Source organism: Gnatocerus cornutus, chromosome 5, assembly GCF_029298725.1.
Source record: "Gnatocerus cornutus isolate USDA-ARS CGAHR chromosome 5, icGnaCorn1.1, whole genome shotgun sequence".
Classification (NCBI taxonomy): Eukaryota; Metazoa; Arthropoda; class Insecta; order Coleoptera; family Tenebrionidae; genus Gnatocerus; species Gnatocerus cornutus.
The window spans coordinates 17,516,560-17,531,255 of record NC_142237.1 but is presented as its reverse complement, the minus strand read 5'-3'; the positions used below and the strand labels follow the sequence as shown (position 1 = coordinate 17,531,255).

The 14,696-nt window shown below is 34.3% G+C and overlaps 1 protein-coding gene across 1 annotated transcript; it reads right to left on the bottom strand.

The window, feature by feature from the left end:
• Positions 1–1,058: 1,058 nt before the first annotated feature.
• LOC148175241 (chymotrypsinogen A-like) lies at positions 1,059–2,547 on the bottom strand. The gene is made up of 8 exons (XM_088036967.1): positions 2,519–2,547; positions 2,390–2,450; positions 2,328–2,344; positions 2,185–2,258; positions 1,920–2,131; positions 1,466–1,871; positions 1,271–1,416; positions 1,059–1,223 (listed from the first exon to the last, which is right to left on the bottom strand). Exons 1-8 carry the CDS (start codon positions 2,545–2,547, stop codon positions 1,059–1,061), a joined length of 1,110 nt encoding a protein of 369 aa, XP_087893093.1.
• Positions 2,548–14,696: the final 12,149 nt, after the last annotated feature.

Below are 14,696 nucleotides of genomic sequence, written 5' to 3'. Positions count from 1 at the left end.
TTTAAATACTACTTTTTACATGTTTATACTGCTTTTTGTTTACGAGCGACTTAACGGATTTATGGGAATGGACCTATCATGGTAAATTTAAGGGGATTCTGCTGGAAAGATAACGGTAAAATTGACAACAGCATTACAGGAGTAAAATTGAATTTTCGAATTTGGGATATAAAAAATTTTGCTGTTTGGCTACAACCCAACGTTTGAAACAGTTTTGGATTATGTCCATAACTTTAAGTTTGTTCCACAAATTAGTTAGATATTGACTGAGTTAAATTTACATAGTTTGGGTCGTATATTTTTCTAAAAAGTTAAATTTTTTAATTTGTGGTAGGTATGTAAAAAACCGGATTCTAAGCAACAAAAATGGGGAAAAACTCGTAATTTCTTTAGAAAATAGAAGGTGAATGTTGAACTCGACTCGTTTCGGAATGGGCGAGTGCCATACCAATAATTAAATAAAACTATCAAGGTTTTAATTTACAAATTAATTGACGTTAAAAATGAAAGGCGAGAGAAAAGCCAAGTTGTTTGTTGAAGTTCGCATGTGTTTTGTAGGTTAATTGTTAATTAAATGGTACATTCTCAGGTGTTCCTATCTAAAACTTTACAATTAAGTCTATTCATATACATATATCTATGTTTATTTGCTTAGCTAAATTTATTGTTTGCAGAAAAAGAAAAGTAATCAGAAAATATTAACGGTTTAAATTAAATAGCATTGTTGCTATAATTAAATCTTGTAATCAGTTAGTTTAACATGCATGGAATAAATTGTACTCCATTTTAACTTCACACATAATTGTAAAATTGATACCGTTCATAGAAATTCTCAAAACTATTTTTTTTTCACTTACCAGTAAACTTAAAATGTTTTAGCCGCAACTTTGTTTTATCGACAATTTCAGTTTAGTTTCTTTAGGATTCTAGTTAAGTCATTAAGCAAAAAGATGTCATCTTTTGATGTAAAAAAATATAAAAAACGTGATCAATCTTATTAAAATTTCGTACATTTTACATTTCTAAAACTTCTTCATTTCTTTAAACACTTTAAAAATTTAGTGTTCATCATTCCACACGATCTTTTCAATCCAATCCAAATAACTGCTAACCCGGGCAAAAACTCCAGGAGTATTCGTACCACATTTTTCTCCATGAACAACAACACCAACTAGATAAACAGCATCTTGATTTCTCACGAGCAAAGGTCCTCCAGAGTCACCCTGAAAAGTTTTATTTACACCAAAAACAACACTTATAAAATCCATACTTTACAAATATTAACATTATGATTTCCTGCACAAATGTGACACGGCTGAATTTTTAATTTCAATCGCCTTGCATACAATTTTTCACAGTCGCATTTAGGAACTCGTGGCAACACGGCTTTTCGTAATCTTGGAGTTATTTCACCGGCTAAAATCAAGCAAATTTAAAATTGAATTAAAATGTTAGCAGGATTTACCAAAATTATTTTCACCCCATCCAACGATTTCCATGAATTGTGGATCATCGTCTCTCGGGTACAAACAAACGGGTTTAACAGTTTTGCCAAATTTGACACTCTGATGTAGCTCAATTAGAGCAATGTCGTGGATTTTTGTAGTTCTGTTGTATTCTGGATGGCAGATGGTCTTCTTCACTTTGACATCAAATGTGGTAAGATTGGACTCAAATTGAGGGACAAAAGTTGTGCCTATCCTTACAATATCTAAGCGCATTTTTTGTGTGTTTTGAACGCAATGAGCGGCTGTTAAAACGTAAGTTGGTGAAATAAGGCTACCACCACAACCAAATTTGTAGCCTTCTTCGGTATGAAAACCTAAAGCAACCATGTGGGGAAATTCTTCGTCTTGCGCCTCTCTACCACCCTAGAATTACCATAGACCCCAACTTTCTTTTTCCGAAGTAAATCTTACCGCAATAATTAACATTGTCCTATCTGAAATCAAACGATATTTCTTACAAACTCGTTCACTTTTTCTTTCCACTTTGCAGATGTGGATGTTGTTCAAAAATTTTTTGTAGGCGTTCACATACGTTTCGTACTCTTTTGCTGGTGCCATATTTACCACTTCCCGTTTTACTCGATCTGGTATAAATAAAACGTCATTGAAGTTGGTGAGCGGTTCTGCAAGAAAATCTTCGGAAAAAATTTAGTTAGTTTGTTGTAAGCTACTTTACCATTAAATATTGAATTTATGATGTAGTAATAATAAACTAGCTTCATTTTAGGCACTAGCACGCAGAACTGTTTACTGAGTAAAAATGGTCTTGGTGCTGCTTTATAGTTTTTTCTGAGATATACTTATCTCTTCTTGTGATACGGCGAGGCACAAGAAATCTAAACAAATCCGTGTCTCTGTTTAAAATGGTGAAGATGCCTTACGATGTCTCTTATACAATTATAAGATATTTGTTTCATCATTGTTAATATAAAATGAAATAAACTAATATTTAACAATTTTTTGTATACTGAAAATTGAAAATAATTACACTTTCTAGTCGCAACAACTACAATGATTGTGAATTTATTCCTCTCATCATTTTTAAGAAATCTGTATTGTTATGCAAAGTTATTTAATATGTGATGTAATTGTTGCATTTATTCAACAAATGCTGTTCCAATTTAAATACAAAATCATGCTTGTCTAAAAATGTTAGTTGTATAAAAATATATGGTAAATTAAGCTAGTGCTGTGGTGTTGAGAATAATACTCAATATTTATTTCGTTTGATTTGTAAGAAAGTCATCATTATGAAATTATTCAGTGCTTGCGGTTTTAATAAATGAAGCGGTATTTGTGTTAATGATGATATAAATCTCTGTCTTATAATGACACTGTCATGAAATATAATTATATGTTATTTATAATATAAAAGATTTTATTCGAAATAAAGAATAATATTAATGGAATTGAATGCCGTGACATCGATAAGGAGGAACTTAATTACAAATAAAATATTTTTAATCATAAATATTATTGATAGTTGTAACAGAAAATCTGTCAGCTTTGCATAGCTGATATTGCCGTCCACCCTGTAGATATGTGTGTAAGACGAAATTAAAAATTCCCTGGGGTGATTGAAAAATGTCGGAACAACATGCGTAGTAACCGCGTTCGGTAAACACAATTAATCTTTCTCATCCATATTGCAAGTCTCATCGGCGAGCACCCCAAATTAGTGATGGCACATTAATTCTATAGCCATGCAAACACCATGTACTATCATCTGCAGGGGACCCTTCGAGAATATCCCCCTTAAATATCTTTTACATAAGGTTCATTTTTATCGAGGGTGTAATATCACTGTCCGAACGAATTAAACTTGAAGTTGGTTGCATATGGTCCGGAATTATAACGCTTAATTTCGATAGGATCTTTTTAAGAAAAGAGACCCATTTATTGACTGTGTATTGGGTTCATTTTCCCCTATCACAAAACGTGTCGGATGTTTACTGGTCGGATTAATAGTGTCTATTGAGCGTGTTTTATTTCATTGTTGGTTATTTGTTGTCTACTTTTGTTAGGTTGGCAATGTGCAAGTAGCTCCTTTTGTGTGCTATTTATTTTAGTAAGGCGAACGCATTCATGGGTTTTTTGCTGGATTAGAGTTTAGTGTAATCCGCCTTTTGAGTTGTCGACATAAACGATTGACCCCAGTTTAAAATTATTTTATAGTTTGACAAAAAAGGCACATGAGGTGTTGTGGAAATGGACAATGTGCAGATCACTGTTAGGGCGTTACGTTTAGAACAACTAATAATTCATTTAAAATTATTCATACTTTTCAATGGGCGGTGCATTTATGAGGGAAAACAAAGGGTCCACATATGTAGAGCTGATAAAGGACAGGGTTATAACCGAGTACAATAACCACAATAGCGCAAACATATTTTAACATCACAATGGTCAGATTTAATTTAATCTGGCGTACACAAAAACGAGCCGACTAAAAACTAGCACTGAGAGAAGGGCTCCAATAATTTCGCTACAATAATCAGAAGGGTTTGACCGCGTGAAATACGATTTGTTTTGTCGCTAAATCCGCGCTTGAAATTTATTTTAATTAAATTCATAAAAACAGGACATCTTCACGAAGCCCTTGAAAACTGGTGGCGTTGATGACGACCACCCCTCTTACTTCAGCTTAATATGATTAATATAATATGAATGTGAATTGATTAAGCGAGGGCCGGTTCAAGTGGGGTTCAATGGGGCTTTGAGGGCTCCCCGATTAATTGCTGTAACCAAGTTGCGGTCGATTCTTGTCGTCCACGTTTCTTTGCCTGAAATTTAATTAATTCTTCGATCGCGCCAAATCATTATGGTGGGTTTTGCATCACGTGGAACTTGATGGCAGCGCTTCGGCGGCGGCGGAGCGAAGCACACGGTAGCAATCACTACCTCTGCATGGGGCCGCTATTGTCTACGCATTCCTCGAACCGATATCATCATGCTCACTAATTGCCGCATATTATATTTTCAATTAACACGATGACAGTTGTGTTTTTTACAATGGATCTCTTGATATTGCTTCTTGATAGGATTCTCTTTGGGTGTATTCGTTAATGCAAGAAGACAGCACCACTCCCGTTCTACATACCTACAGTCCAAAAATGATACTTCAATGACGGGCTCTTTATTTTTAAATGATCATTCACATGAATTTCTGTAAGTAGGAACTGCATACAAGGATGAAACTGCTCTAATTCATTTTTTTCAAGCTTGGAAAATTATATACATAGTGTTTATTGAAAGACGTGGTTGATTGAGTGCCCTAGTAGGCTACATTTAAAGATCTAAATTAATTAATTTTTTTTCAATTCTAATCTGTAGAATTCATAAAATGCAAACTTTGAAAAATTGTTGCAAAAATGGTGGATGCGCCAAATCAAATAAAAAATCTTTTGAAATACTCGTAAAAGTGGAACCGTTTCAACACAGGAATTTTGTGTAAAAAACTTTCATAGCCACCTTCATTTAAATCTAGTCAAAACCACTTTTTTGAGTCTCATTTTATGCCAATGGTTAGAAATTTGAAACTGATACGGACAGCATTTCGTAGTCAAAAAGCATAAAAATTTTAGCTCATGTAGTTAATTTTTATCAAAGATCCATCTATAATTGTTTCATTTTAGCAACTCGTGCGTTTTGCAAATGTCCTTTCGATTTATCTCGAGCAGGCTATTAAAAATTCCTCGGCCCCTGACCGCTCAAGGCCAAAATGGATGTCCGTCAGAAATCCGATCCACAGGTGGTGTGTCCCGAAAAGCTCGATTAGAATCCGTCCACTTCGAGCTCTTTATTAAACGTCAGGAAGTTTTTTAGTAGCCGCAGCTCGCTAAATGAACAAGCAATCTTTGGATCGAAACTAAGAATCCTGTCTATCAATTCACGGCGCATAATGGTGGATTGACTTTAAACATATCTGATTCTCTTTTCCGTGCATCAACCGCTCTTCTTCTTAGCTGATGCATAGTTTCATGTGGCTCAGGTGTTCGTTTCGGCGCTCAAAGCGAGATCCGAGATACAAGAGATGCTATCTTTGGACCGTGTTAGGGACATCAGTATCCCCTGTTAGTAGGCGTAGATGGCCCATTGTTATGTAATTGTATGTTTTTTGTTTGAAATAGGATGTCGGGAACGCCTCGGATGTCAACTGTCTTCATTTCAAATGCCACCTGGAAGGATTTCTTCGAAAACACTGGAAAATAGATTCTCACAAAGGTACAATGCGGCTTGTTTTGGCACTGGAAGTCCAAAGACATTTTTCTGAAAGAAAATATTTAACAAGATAAAACTTTTGACAGATATGTCCTCATTTCCAGCAGGAAATTACATAACTCGCTCTGAAGATTAAGTAACAGCTCCGGTCGAGTAAGTTGAACCGGAACAATTTTTTATCTTCATTAATTTTCCCTCTTAAGCCGTTTCATGTCTTTGGTCTTGTTACTTTGAAATTTATAGAGTTACAACTGTGTAAGTCCGTGTTCGCTGTTTACACTATTATACCATGAATTATGCATTTCTTCATAAATCATAATCGAAAGATACAGTTATTTCAAAGACGCACAAATCGTAGAAATTTCAAACTAAGACGCATAAATCACAATTTTCTTCGCAGAAACCTGAGCAAATTCCGTGCCCAGCTTAAAAACTAAATTAAAGCTCTATCAGAAGGAATGACCATCACGGAGATAAATAAAATTAACACCCCGATGTAAATGGACAATAGAAAAATAAGTGATAAATTAAAAGGTAATTTCCATACGTGGAATTCCTATTGTGAATAAGTTGCGGGGAGGTTATAAGGGGGGGCAGTAGCCGTAAAAGCGCCCCCTGGGGCTCCGAACGAGTCATAATAAATATTAATATTCGAGGTGTGAGAGTCGCGAGCCCTGTTCAGCTTTACGGCCGAATACTCTCTCTCACCTGCTGCAATAAAACCATAAATATTTGTACAGAATTAATGCGTTTTGTGTCGAAGGAACGTATTTATAATGCATTACATTTATTGTACCGTTCAAGCCGAATAACCGCAGTAATTCAGCTAGTGCAAAACCGCCTTCACCCAACGGTGTCGCTCCCTCAAGATAAAAGGTTATATCAGCTTCCAGTAGATCTAATTTTTCTTCTGAGAGCTTAAAGGTGGACTTTTTGAAAACGATTTTAAATACGTCTGTCAAGTCACGTATATTTTTTGTAGCTAAGAAATGTGTTTGTTTCGTACAGTTTCGAGATTATTGTAGGTATTTATGCCTACCGTTTTACCACAAATTAAATATTTGTCGAAAACATCTAATAGTAAGTGTGGAAGCTTAACGTTACACTGAATACAAAAAAATTATTGACAGAGAGTTTAGTGGGATTCTCAAAAGCATTAAAAATGTAAATGTTTGCCTACGAAAATTTCGGTTTGTCAAGGGTGTACATGTACAGTTGGAAATTACCGTAGAACAACTCTATTTATCGTGTAAGATAATACCGATAAACAGTAAAACCCACAATTCATTAGTACGAAAAATTGGGTTAACACAGTGAGCAAAATTTCGTCGTTCGTTAGTCTAGAATTTTTAAATTAAATTAAGAGTGAGTAAGAACATAATTAAAAGCGTAAACATAAACCGATATTGAAAGCCGCACTAACGGAATTTCTTTGATCCCTCAGAAGTTAAAACAGATTACTTAATTACCGACCGAGTCTGGATAATTAGCGACGGCGAGTTGAGCGGCGGCCATTTTCTAATTACTCATCTATTGTAAACTAAATGACTACGTTACACATGGCACTTTATAAAAGGTGCCTGCAATTACAACGTTCAATGGAAATTATATTTCAACTCTGCTTGAAGCCCTGTTTACAGGTGCTGGAAGGACACCAAAATGTTAGAAAAGAACTTATAATTAGAGATATTTCGGCGTGAAAATAATTGATTGGAGATTCGAGTGCTTTTAGAGAGCATAAAACCAAGCCAATTATTTTTGTAGTATTGTTTTTCGAAATCGTTTTATTGAAAACGGGCGAGAGAAGGGTGTTTGGAACTTCTGGAAAATTAGCGAGAGAAGGGAATGCGATTTAAAATCAAAGCTGCCGAGTTAATTGGCATAAAAGGAAGGTGGCGAAGTTGACTCTCATTAATTAACGTACAAGAATAAATAAGTTTTTAATGAATCCGGGTGGAGCAAAAGCGTTGGAAATCATTATTTTAAGAGTTTTTTAAAGACCATGAGAAAGGCGGCTCGGACAAACTTTTGGTTAATTTGTAATTAATTATTTGAAATCTCATTTGAATATTTTACTTTTCAATTTTGTGTGTATTTATGACTTTTTTGTTAAACTAAATTGTAGATTTATCTCAAACCCCGAATTCGTAAAAGCTACAGTTGAAAAAATTTATAGCACACCATAACTCCACCAATTGTTCACTTTACGACAGTAATTGACTTTTGGAGTCATAATTCATATTTTCGTCCCCTATTTAGTCTCCAATAAAATTGTCACCGCTCCTGAAACCGTCCAGTTATGAGACCGTCATTACAGGCATTGTCTGCAACCTTTTCAGGTATAAATCGAAATTTAGACTCTTAAAAATCGCGGATTTCCCAATAAACTGAGACGAATTTTCGTCAACAGAGTTATTGATGTCCGTGGAAGCAGGATGCACAGTTTTAATGGTCAATAAAATGACTTGGTTTGAATCTGTCATAATAAAGTTGTAGGGCATAAACAAATTTCGAGAACAAAAGCTGATCCCCAAAGCCCAGCCAATCTTGGAAACAGTAAAATCTTTTCAAAGTCTATTTAAAAGTCAACTTGGGGCTGTAAAGAGAGGACAATGGTTTATTGCTTCATTGTGGACACAGAGAAAGTTCAAAGAAATATTTTGTTGTGTTGTAAAATAGAAGGCTTTTTGCCATTGCTTTTATAGGAATTTGACACGGCCCCGGAGTCCGCCAGCCACAGATGGACCCAACAGTCACAACACGTTTGTTAACAACAATAACGAATTATTCTCTTTGCATTTAGCCACAATCGTCACAAAAATCGAAGAATTGCCGCTGATGAAATTCGGTCAGATACGGTGAATTCAAGGCTTTCACGGCTCTTAGTTAAGTGGAGCAAAAAATTATTTTGAATTCGTTCCTTGATGTAATGAAAAAAGATGATTGTCGATTATACAACGTTACAATTTTGAATGTGAAAAGGATCTAGTATTTTATATTCTGCGGCAACCTTACTAAATTTGAATTTTCAAGAGCAAAATTGGGTTCTATTGAAAAAAATACAATCGATTTGTACAAATATATCCATGGCTCATTAATTTCATTTTTCACACAAAGCTGCATCACCCCTAATACCGGCTATATTTACCATCAGCAGGAAGTTGGCCTCAGTGAAAAATATCCGTAAACTAAGGATATAATACAATTTGGGGCCTTTCGCATCATACATAATCGAACTCATCCATTCAGAATTGTGTGAAAGAACAAATATTTTTTCACTGTGTAGGTACCTATAATATGTTACACATTTTATTATAAAGCGGCCACTTGTGCTGTAAAGGAACCAAATTATGTAAATGTATGCCCGGTAGGATCGGACCTTTGTTGGGACTTTTATCAGGATATTACACTTGAGATGGAGGGTGTAGTTTCTCAGGTCGTAATCCAGCTTAGCACATGTTATAATTATGATTGTAAAAGGATTTAATAAACAAGCGTACCACAAGCACAGATTTTATCGTCGCTCTACTTATCAACTGAGCTTGTACACCAAGAATAGCCCTTACAAATTACTCTGGTGTGTCAATACAATCGTAACCTAATCGTTCGATCGCACATTTAACTTTCATTGTTAAAATACACAATGAGTGTTTGCTAACCAACGCAGCACATCTGGTCCTAACTAATAGCAGGACGCTGATTTCGCCCTTATAGCGGGGATCGTATGACTCAATAATTGACGTATTACATAAATAGCGTATGTCGACGACAAATCAGCCGTAAATCGATTGATCCTTGCGACAGATAACAGTTCACAGATACTTGAAATTAACCGACATCCATTAATTCCGTGCAACGGTAATTTTTGATTGAAAGTGTGGAAGCTTTTATAATTTGATCGTACGGAGAAATGAATCTGAAAAGCTAACCGTTTTGTCCTGAATTTCGAAACAGTTTTTATTTAATTTTTATCAAAACCTTTAAATCCGGGCAATATTTTACGTGCTTTACCTTTACATGTACGTTGACATAGCTTTGTAATGTTATCACTTAATTATTCTTTGGCGAATTCTCATAACGGCTTTGTAATAAATCTTGCCAGCTTAGCACTCTAAATCATCATCCCAGTTTCACCTTAACCACAACACGTCCTAATATCCCCTACCATCAATTTTCACTCGCAAAATATTTTATATTAAAATGTCCTGACAAACTGTTGTAATTGTCTGAAGTGAGCAGATATGTCTTTGTCATCCAGTGCAATAACAGCACGACGGGTGCATTGTGTCCGAGATTAATTCAGTGTTGACAAAGCGGACACCTGTATTTCCTGAAACTACAAGAATACGTCGAAATAATTAGTAATTTCACAAAAGACAAAAAGAGTTTGGATATAAGTTGTGGAAAAAATGAAGAATGTCAGGGATATGATGGCTGTGTTAGGTAGTTAGTGTGAAGTGCTAAGTTTGGTTAGGAGAATGAAAACTAGTGGTGCTAAATAGTGATCAAATTTCACACTAGGAGCTGTTGTCAGGCGCCCTGATAATAATTACTAAGCACACACAATCATGACAATTAAAAATATACACATATTATTTGTACCAGGATGGAACGATTAGACAGTGGTGTTGTGGTTAAAATTAGAGATCTATTTGACAGTTTAGCTACCGCGTTGGGTAAATTGTACGTTTCTCTACAAAAATCGAGGTTAAGATTTTCTACAAACAGCGCAGAAAGGATCTCAAAAAAATTTAAAAGTTGTTTATGCCTTGACAAGGTTTTGCATCTTTATTTTCATAGTTATTTTTGTTTTAAGACTAAACTTTTATAAATTTTCTTAACCTTGATTTGGGGGTTTGGGAAATTTTTATCTAGAGTTTTTGATTACTAATTTTCCATTAAAAAAATAATTTCACATACAGTTTTTTTGTTTTTTGAAGTTTAAAAAACTTAGCAGAGAACAAAACATTTATTTGGAAACCAGACTGTGTAATAAAAATTTTAAAATTAAAGTATTATATCTACTACATAGGTAATTACAACTTGAGAATAATTGAGTCAAATAATTTCCAGTACTTTCAGTGTTATGACGCCTTCTGCTCTTTACAATCACGTCTAGTTGAAAATTGACATTTTTATTGCGGATAGCTCTCACTAGACGGTTATCTACTTACCGTGAACAATAGAATAATGAGATATTTTTATTGCTCTGAACGATTTACAATCGGTAAACTCACTTTTGGAAAATCCTCAAAAGCACCGAAGACTTTTTCTCTGAAATTTGCGGAAGGCTTTACCCAAGCTGCTAATGGCGCCCATAAAAGAAATTTACCATCTATTGTCCTCCAGTCAAATCTTCTAGAAACGATTGTTGACTTGTTTGTAGAAAATCTTAGCTCAGGTTTTTATAGTAAGACATAATTTACGGAATTTCTAGGCACCATCTAATTTCATGTCGTTGATTAAATTTTTTCATCTTCCGGTCTATGAATGATCGTAAGATTACACGCTTATTATCAGCATATCACCCATTAAACTTGGAAATCTGATCTATTGTTATTGAATTATCGCGAAAAATGATCCATTGTAGAATCGACAGGAATCGATTTCAGCTTACCTATCGACGAAAATAATTTATCGCTTGTCTGAAAGCTCGCACATTCAAATTCAAGACACGCGTTAAGTTTTAACAGGTGCGGCTTGTTGGCTTTTTCGAGCTTTACTTTGCCTTTATATAACGTGTAATTACCTGTACATTATGTTGTTACGTTTTCTATTTGACGGAGGTAATTACAAAGGCAAATACAATCAATTCGGGTTAGAGACTAATGACTGAAAGGAACGAAGACATATCGCCAAACAATTGTTGCTTAAACCGTTATGCAATGTTATTAGCAGTGCTTTACACAACTTACAGTTACAATTATCTGAAAAAGACGAAGCAATCAAAAATTGCACAAGGAAAGGGTTCGTTGTGAGTTAAAGGAAATCTTGCACAGTAGCCAACTTCAATTAAATCGAAGCTGAGTCGTTGGAATGAAATTCTTGACTTTTGTGTAGAGCACAGGAGCCAAATGAAGTCTTTTCAAACGACGGACAAAGCTGTTACAATGGCCTTTTGACCAGGGGCGACTCGCCAACGGGGATTACGCTAAGCGGCCATTGGGGCACAAAAGACAGTTCTGTAAAACATCCTCTATCAAAAATAAAAAAATTAATCCAACAGAAGTAGGAACTATTTGATTGCATTTCAGCACATGCTACATTTTCTTATCAATATTATAACGACGTTTTCAGGAGATTTTCTGGAAAAAGGTCAGATGATTTTCCGCTGACCCGCACAAAAGTCTTAGAAACTAATGATTTTAAGTACTTTGTTTTTTTTTGCGGAGATGCATAAGTGCAACGAGTCGCCTCTGGTGCATCTCAAGAAATCCACAAGTCATCAACTATTCACCTGCACTAATCAACGTTATAAACAAGACCACAGATCCCCTTGTATTTTTGAAGAATGTTATTGTATTGTGAACCATTGAAATAATTTACTTTCCAAATTGATAGGTACGGCTCAATCGATGTCAAAATGTTGCCAGCATTGTTCATCACGAAATTATTACGCTCTATTGTTGGCACCTTTGTGCTGCTTCTGTACAACAACGAGGTTCTTTCCTCGACATTAGTGAATATTAAATAAATTAAGAGCAATACAGAATGTTATTCTATGTAACATTCGATCGACATTGTTATCATATTATGGCCTAATGACAATCATTGTTCTTGGAGAGATTAGAAAGTCAAAATTGCAATTCACGGATGCTTCTGGAAGGGTGGTGAAGGGGGTCGAGGGGAACAGTTTGCAGAGCTAATTTCCTGGCAGCGCGCTCCTCGCGGACAATCACGTCATTAATCTTTGCACGACATCAATGTGGTGTTTTGTTGGGTTTTCGGTTTAAACACACGTACAACACACCGAAACAACCGGTGACAAGTGACAAGCGATAGATTGGTTTTTTAGATTCCGTTTAATGATTACCAGGTTTTTATAACACTACTTGATGCTTTGTATTCTTTGGCGGATTATTGGAACTGTCCAAGAGCAGCCTTTGACAAAGAGCAGCACATTTTACTTCTAAGACGAGATAAAGACTCAACCAGGTTGGAACAAAAAATGTGATAAAAAAATAAATGTTCTACTTATTTTAGATACTCATTATAATTTTTTTTTAAATAATGGTTCCTAGATCTTAGAACTCCTATCTTGGAAATCACATTGGGTCATCTTTCTTCACTTTACTTCTAGACAAAATTAAAGATTTTTGTAAGTGGATATTGAAATTCTGCTTCATAAACAGGATGATGAATAAAATAACTCCGTTCGTTTCAGTTAAACCATCTCAGAAATCAACTCAAAATTCGTCTAAGCTTATTCCTCATTATAATATATTTTTTTAAAAGGAAAAACTTGGCAATGCTGCTAACCCTCTCTAATAAAATTTTACATTCGGCATAAAAAATCTGGGAACATTGAATAAAAAAATCGATGTTGAACTCAATTTCAACAAGAGCACAATTACTTCGATCTCCAATACATCGGAAAAAACATCGCATTTGAAAAATAGTAAATAAAACACTCAATATAGCATAGTTTATTGTGAAAAATAAAAATAAACAAAATTCTTAATAAAACAACAAAATAATAAGCAAATACGAGAAAAACAAAAATAAACAAGTAGTAAATAAATTATAAAAAAAAAACAAATTCGAGATTAATAAGAATAAACAAAATTCTAAAATATAACTCCCGTAAATTAAATTTCAGTCTTCTTTATAAATATCACCAAAATCAAGAGTGTAAAATAAAATACACACATCGAAACCGCAATTATCAATTTTTAATAATACATCGAAAATAAAAATACAGCCGCGGACAAAAAATCTTCAATGTCATTTAATTGTCGCATCGTGTAAAACCCCACTTTGAATTTGTAACTTTATTTTTTTGTACTGTCAATTTTGAGTTATAATTTTTTAATTTCAAAATTTTCGGTGTTTTCAATATTGCAAGGAACTGACTGTAGATCATACCACTCTGTACTAAAGATACTATTCTAATTTTATTCGTTTCAATCTTGATAATTCCTAATTGTCAACTTGTCAATACTTTGATGTTTTAAACGTCAGTAATCGCAATGACAGTAAAGCACGGGCTACACTCAAATTTTTTAAACGTCAGAAAAATGACGTCTAAGATTTTGTGTCCGCGGCTGTATACCTATGTATTAAAAATCGATGGTTTTTTTTTGGCAAAATCAATATTGAAAAAAAATCGATGTAAAAGTCCCAGATTTCATTCGGCAGTCTCCGTAACCAAGCAACTAATATTAAGAGCTTTACAATGTTGAAACATCGAAAAATTTTCTACAAAGCCAAGAAATGATACTTTTTCATATTTAGGAAACTTGGCTTAAATCACTTTTGTTGGTTTTTTGATACAGAATATTATTAACTGTAAAAAATGTGATGTTTAACAATGAAATTGTTAGAAAAAGTTTATCCAAATAGAGTTTGATCATTGATAAAAGAAAGCTTCAATCTATGTTAAAAAAGCAACAATTTTGTTTTTTCATCACTTTGTATATTTTCTAAATTTCAGAATATCGTCGGCTTACGTCGTTAAGTTGCTAAGTCAATTGTGAATTTTTTTGACGGAGGTCGATAAATCTCAATTTTTCACATATTTGTCCTCCAATCTGAGATCTGAAAACTTGTAAACTGAAAAGTGAATGTTTCTTTATTCTGAAATTATCATCATATCATAAAAGAATTAAACACTAAATATTTTGGTTTTCGTTTTTACAAAATGGAAAACGCATTTGATCCAAACATGGAGTTAGCAACTTAACAACTTAACCCCTATTAGATGTTATGTATGTTTTTGCTTTGTTACCAGAAAAAGTTAGTCCCCAC

Bases quoted from the DNA above. Each gene is read 5' to 3' on its own strand.
- LOC148175241 (XM_088036967.1), bottom strand. From the start codon at position 2,547: ATGATGAGAGGAATAAATTCACAATCATT. The intron at 1,872-1,919 runs GTAAGATTTACT...TGGTAATTCTAG, and splicing joins GGACAATGTTAATTATTGCG to GGTGGTAGAGAGGCGCAAGA. The intron at 1,224-1,270 runs GTATGGATTTTA...AAAACTTTTCAG, and splicing joins ATAATGTTAATATTTGTAAA to GGTGACTCTGGAGGACCTTT.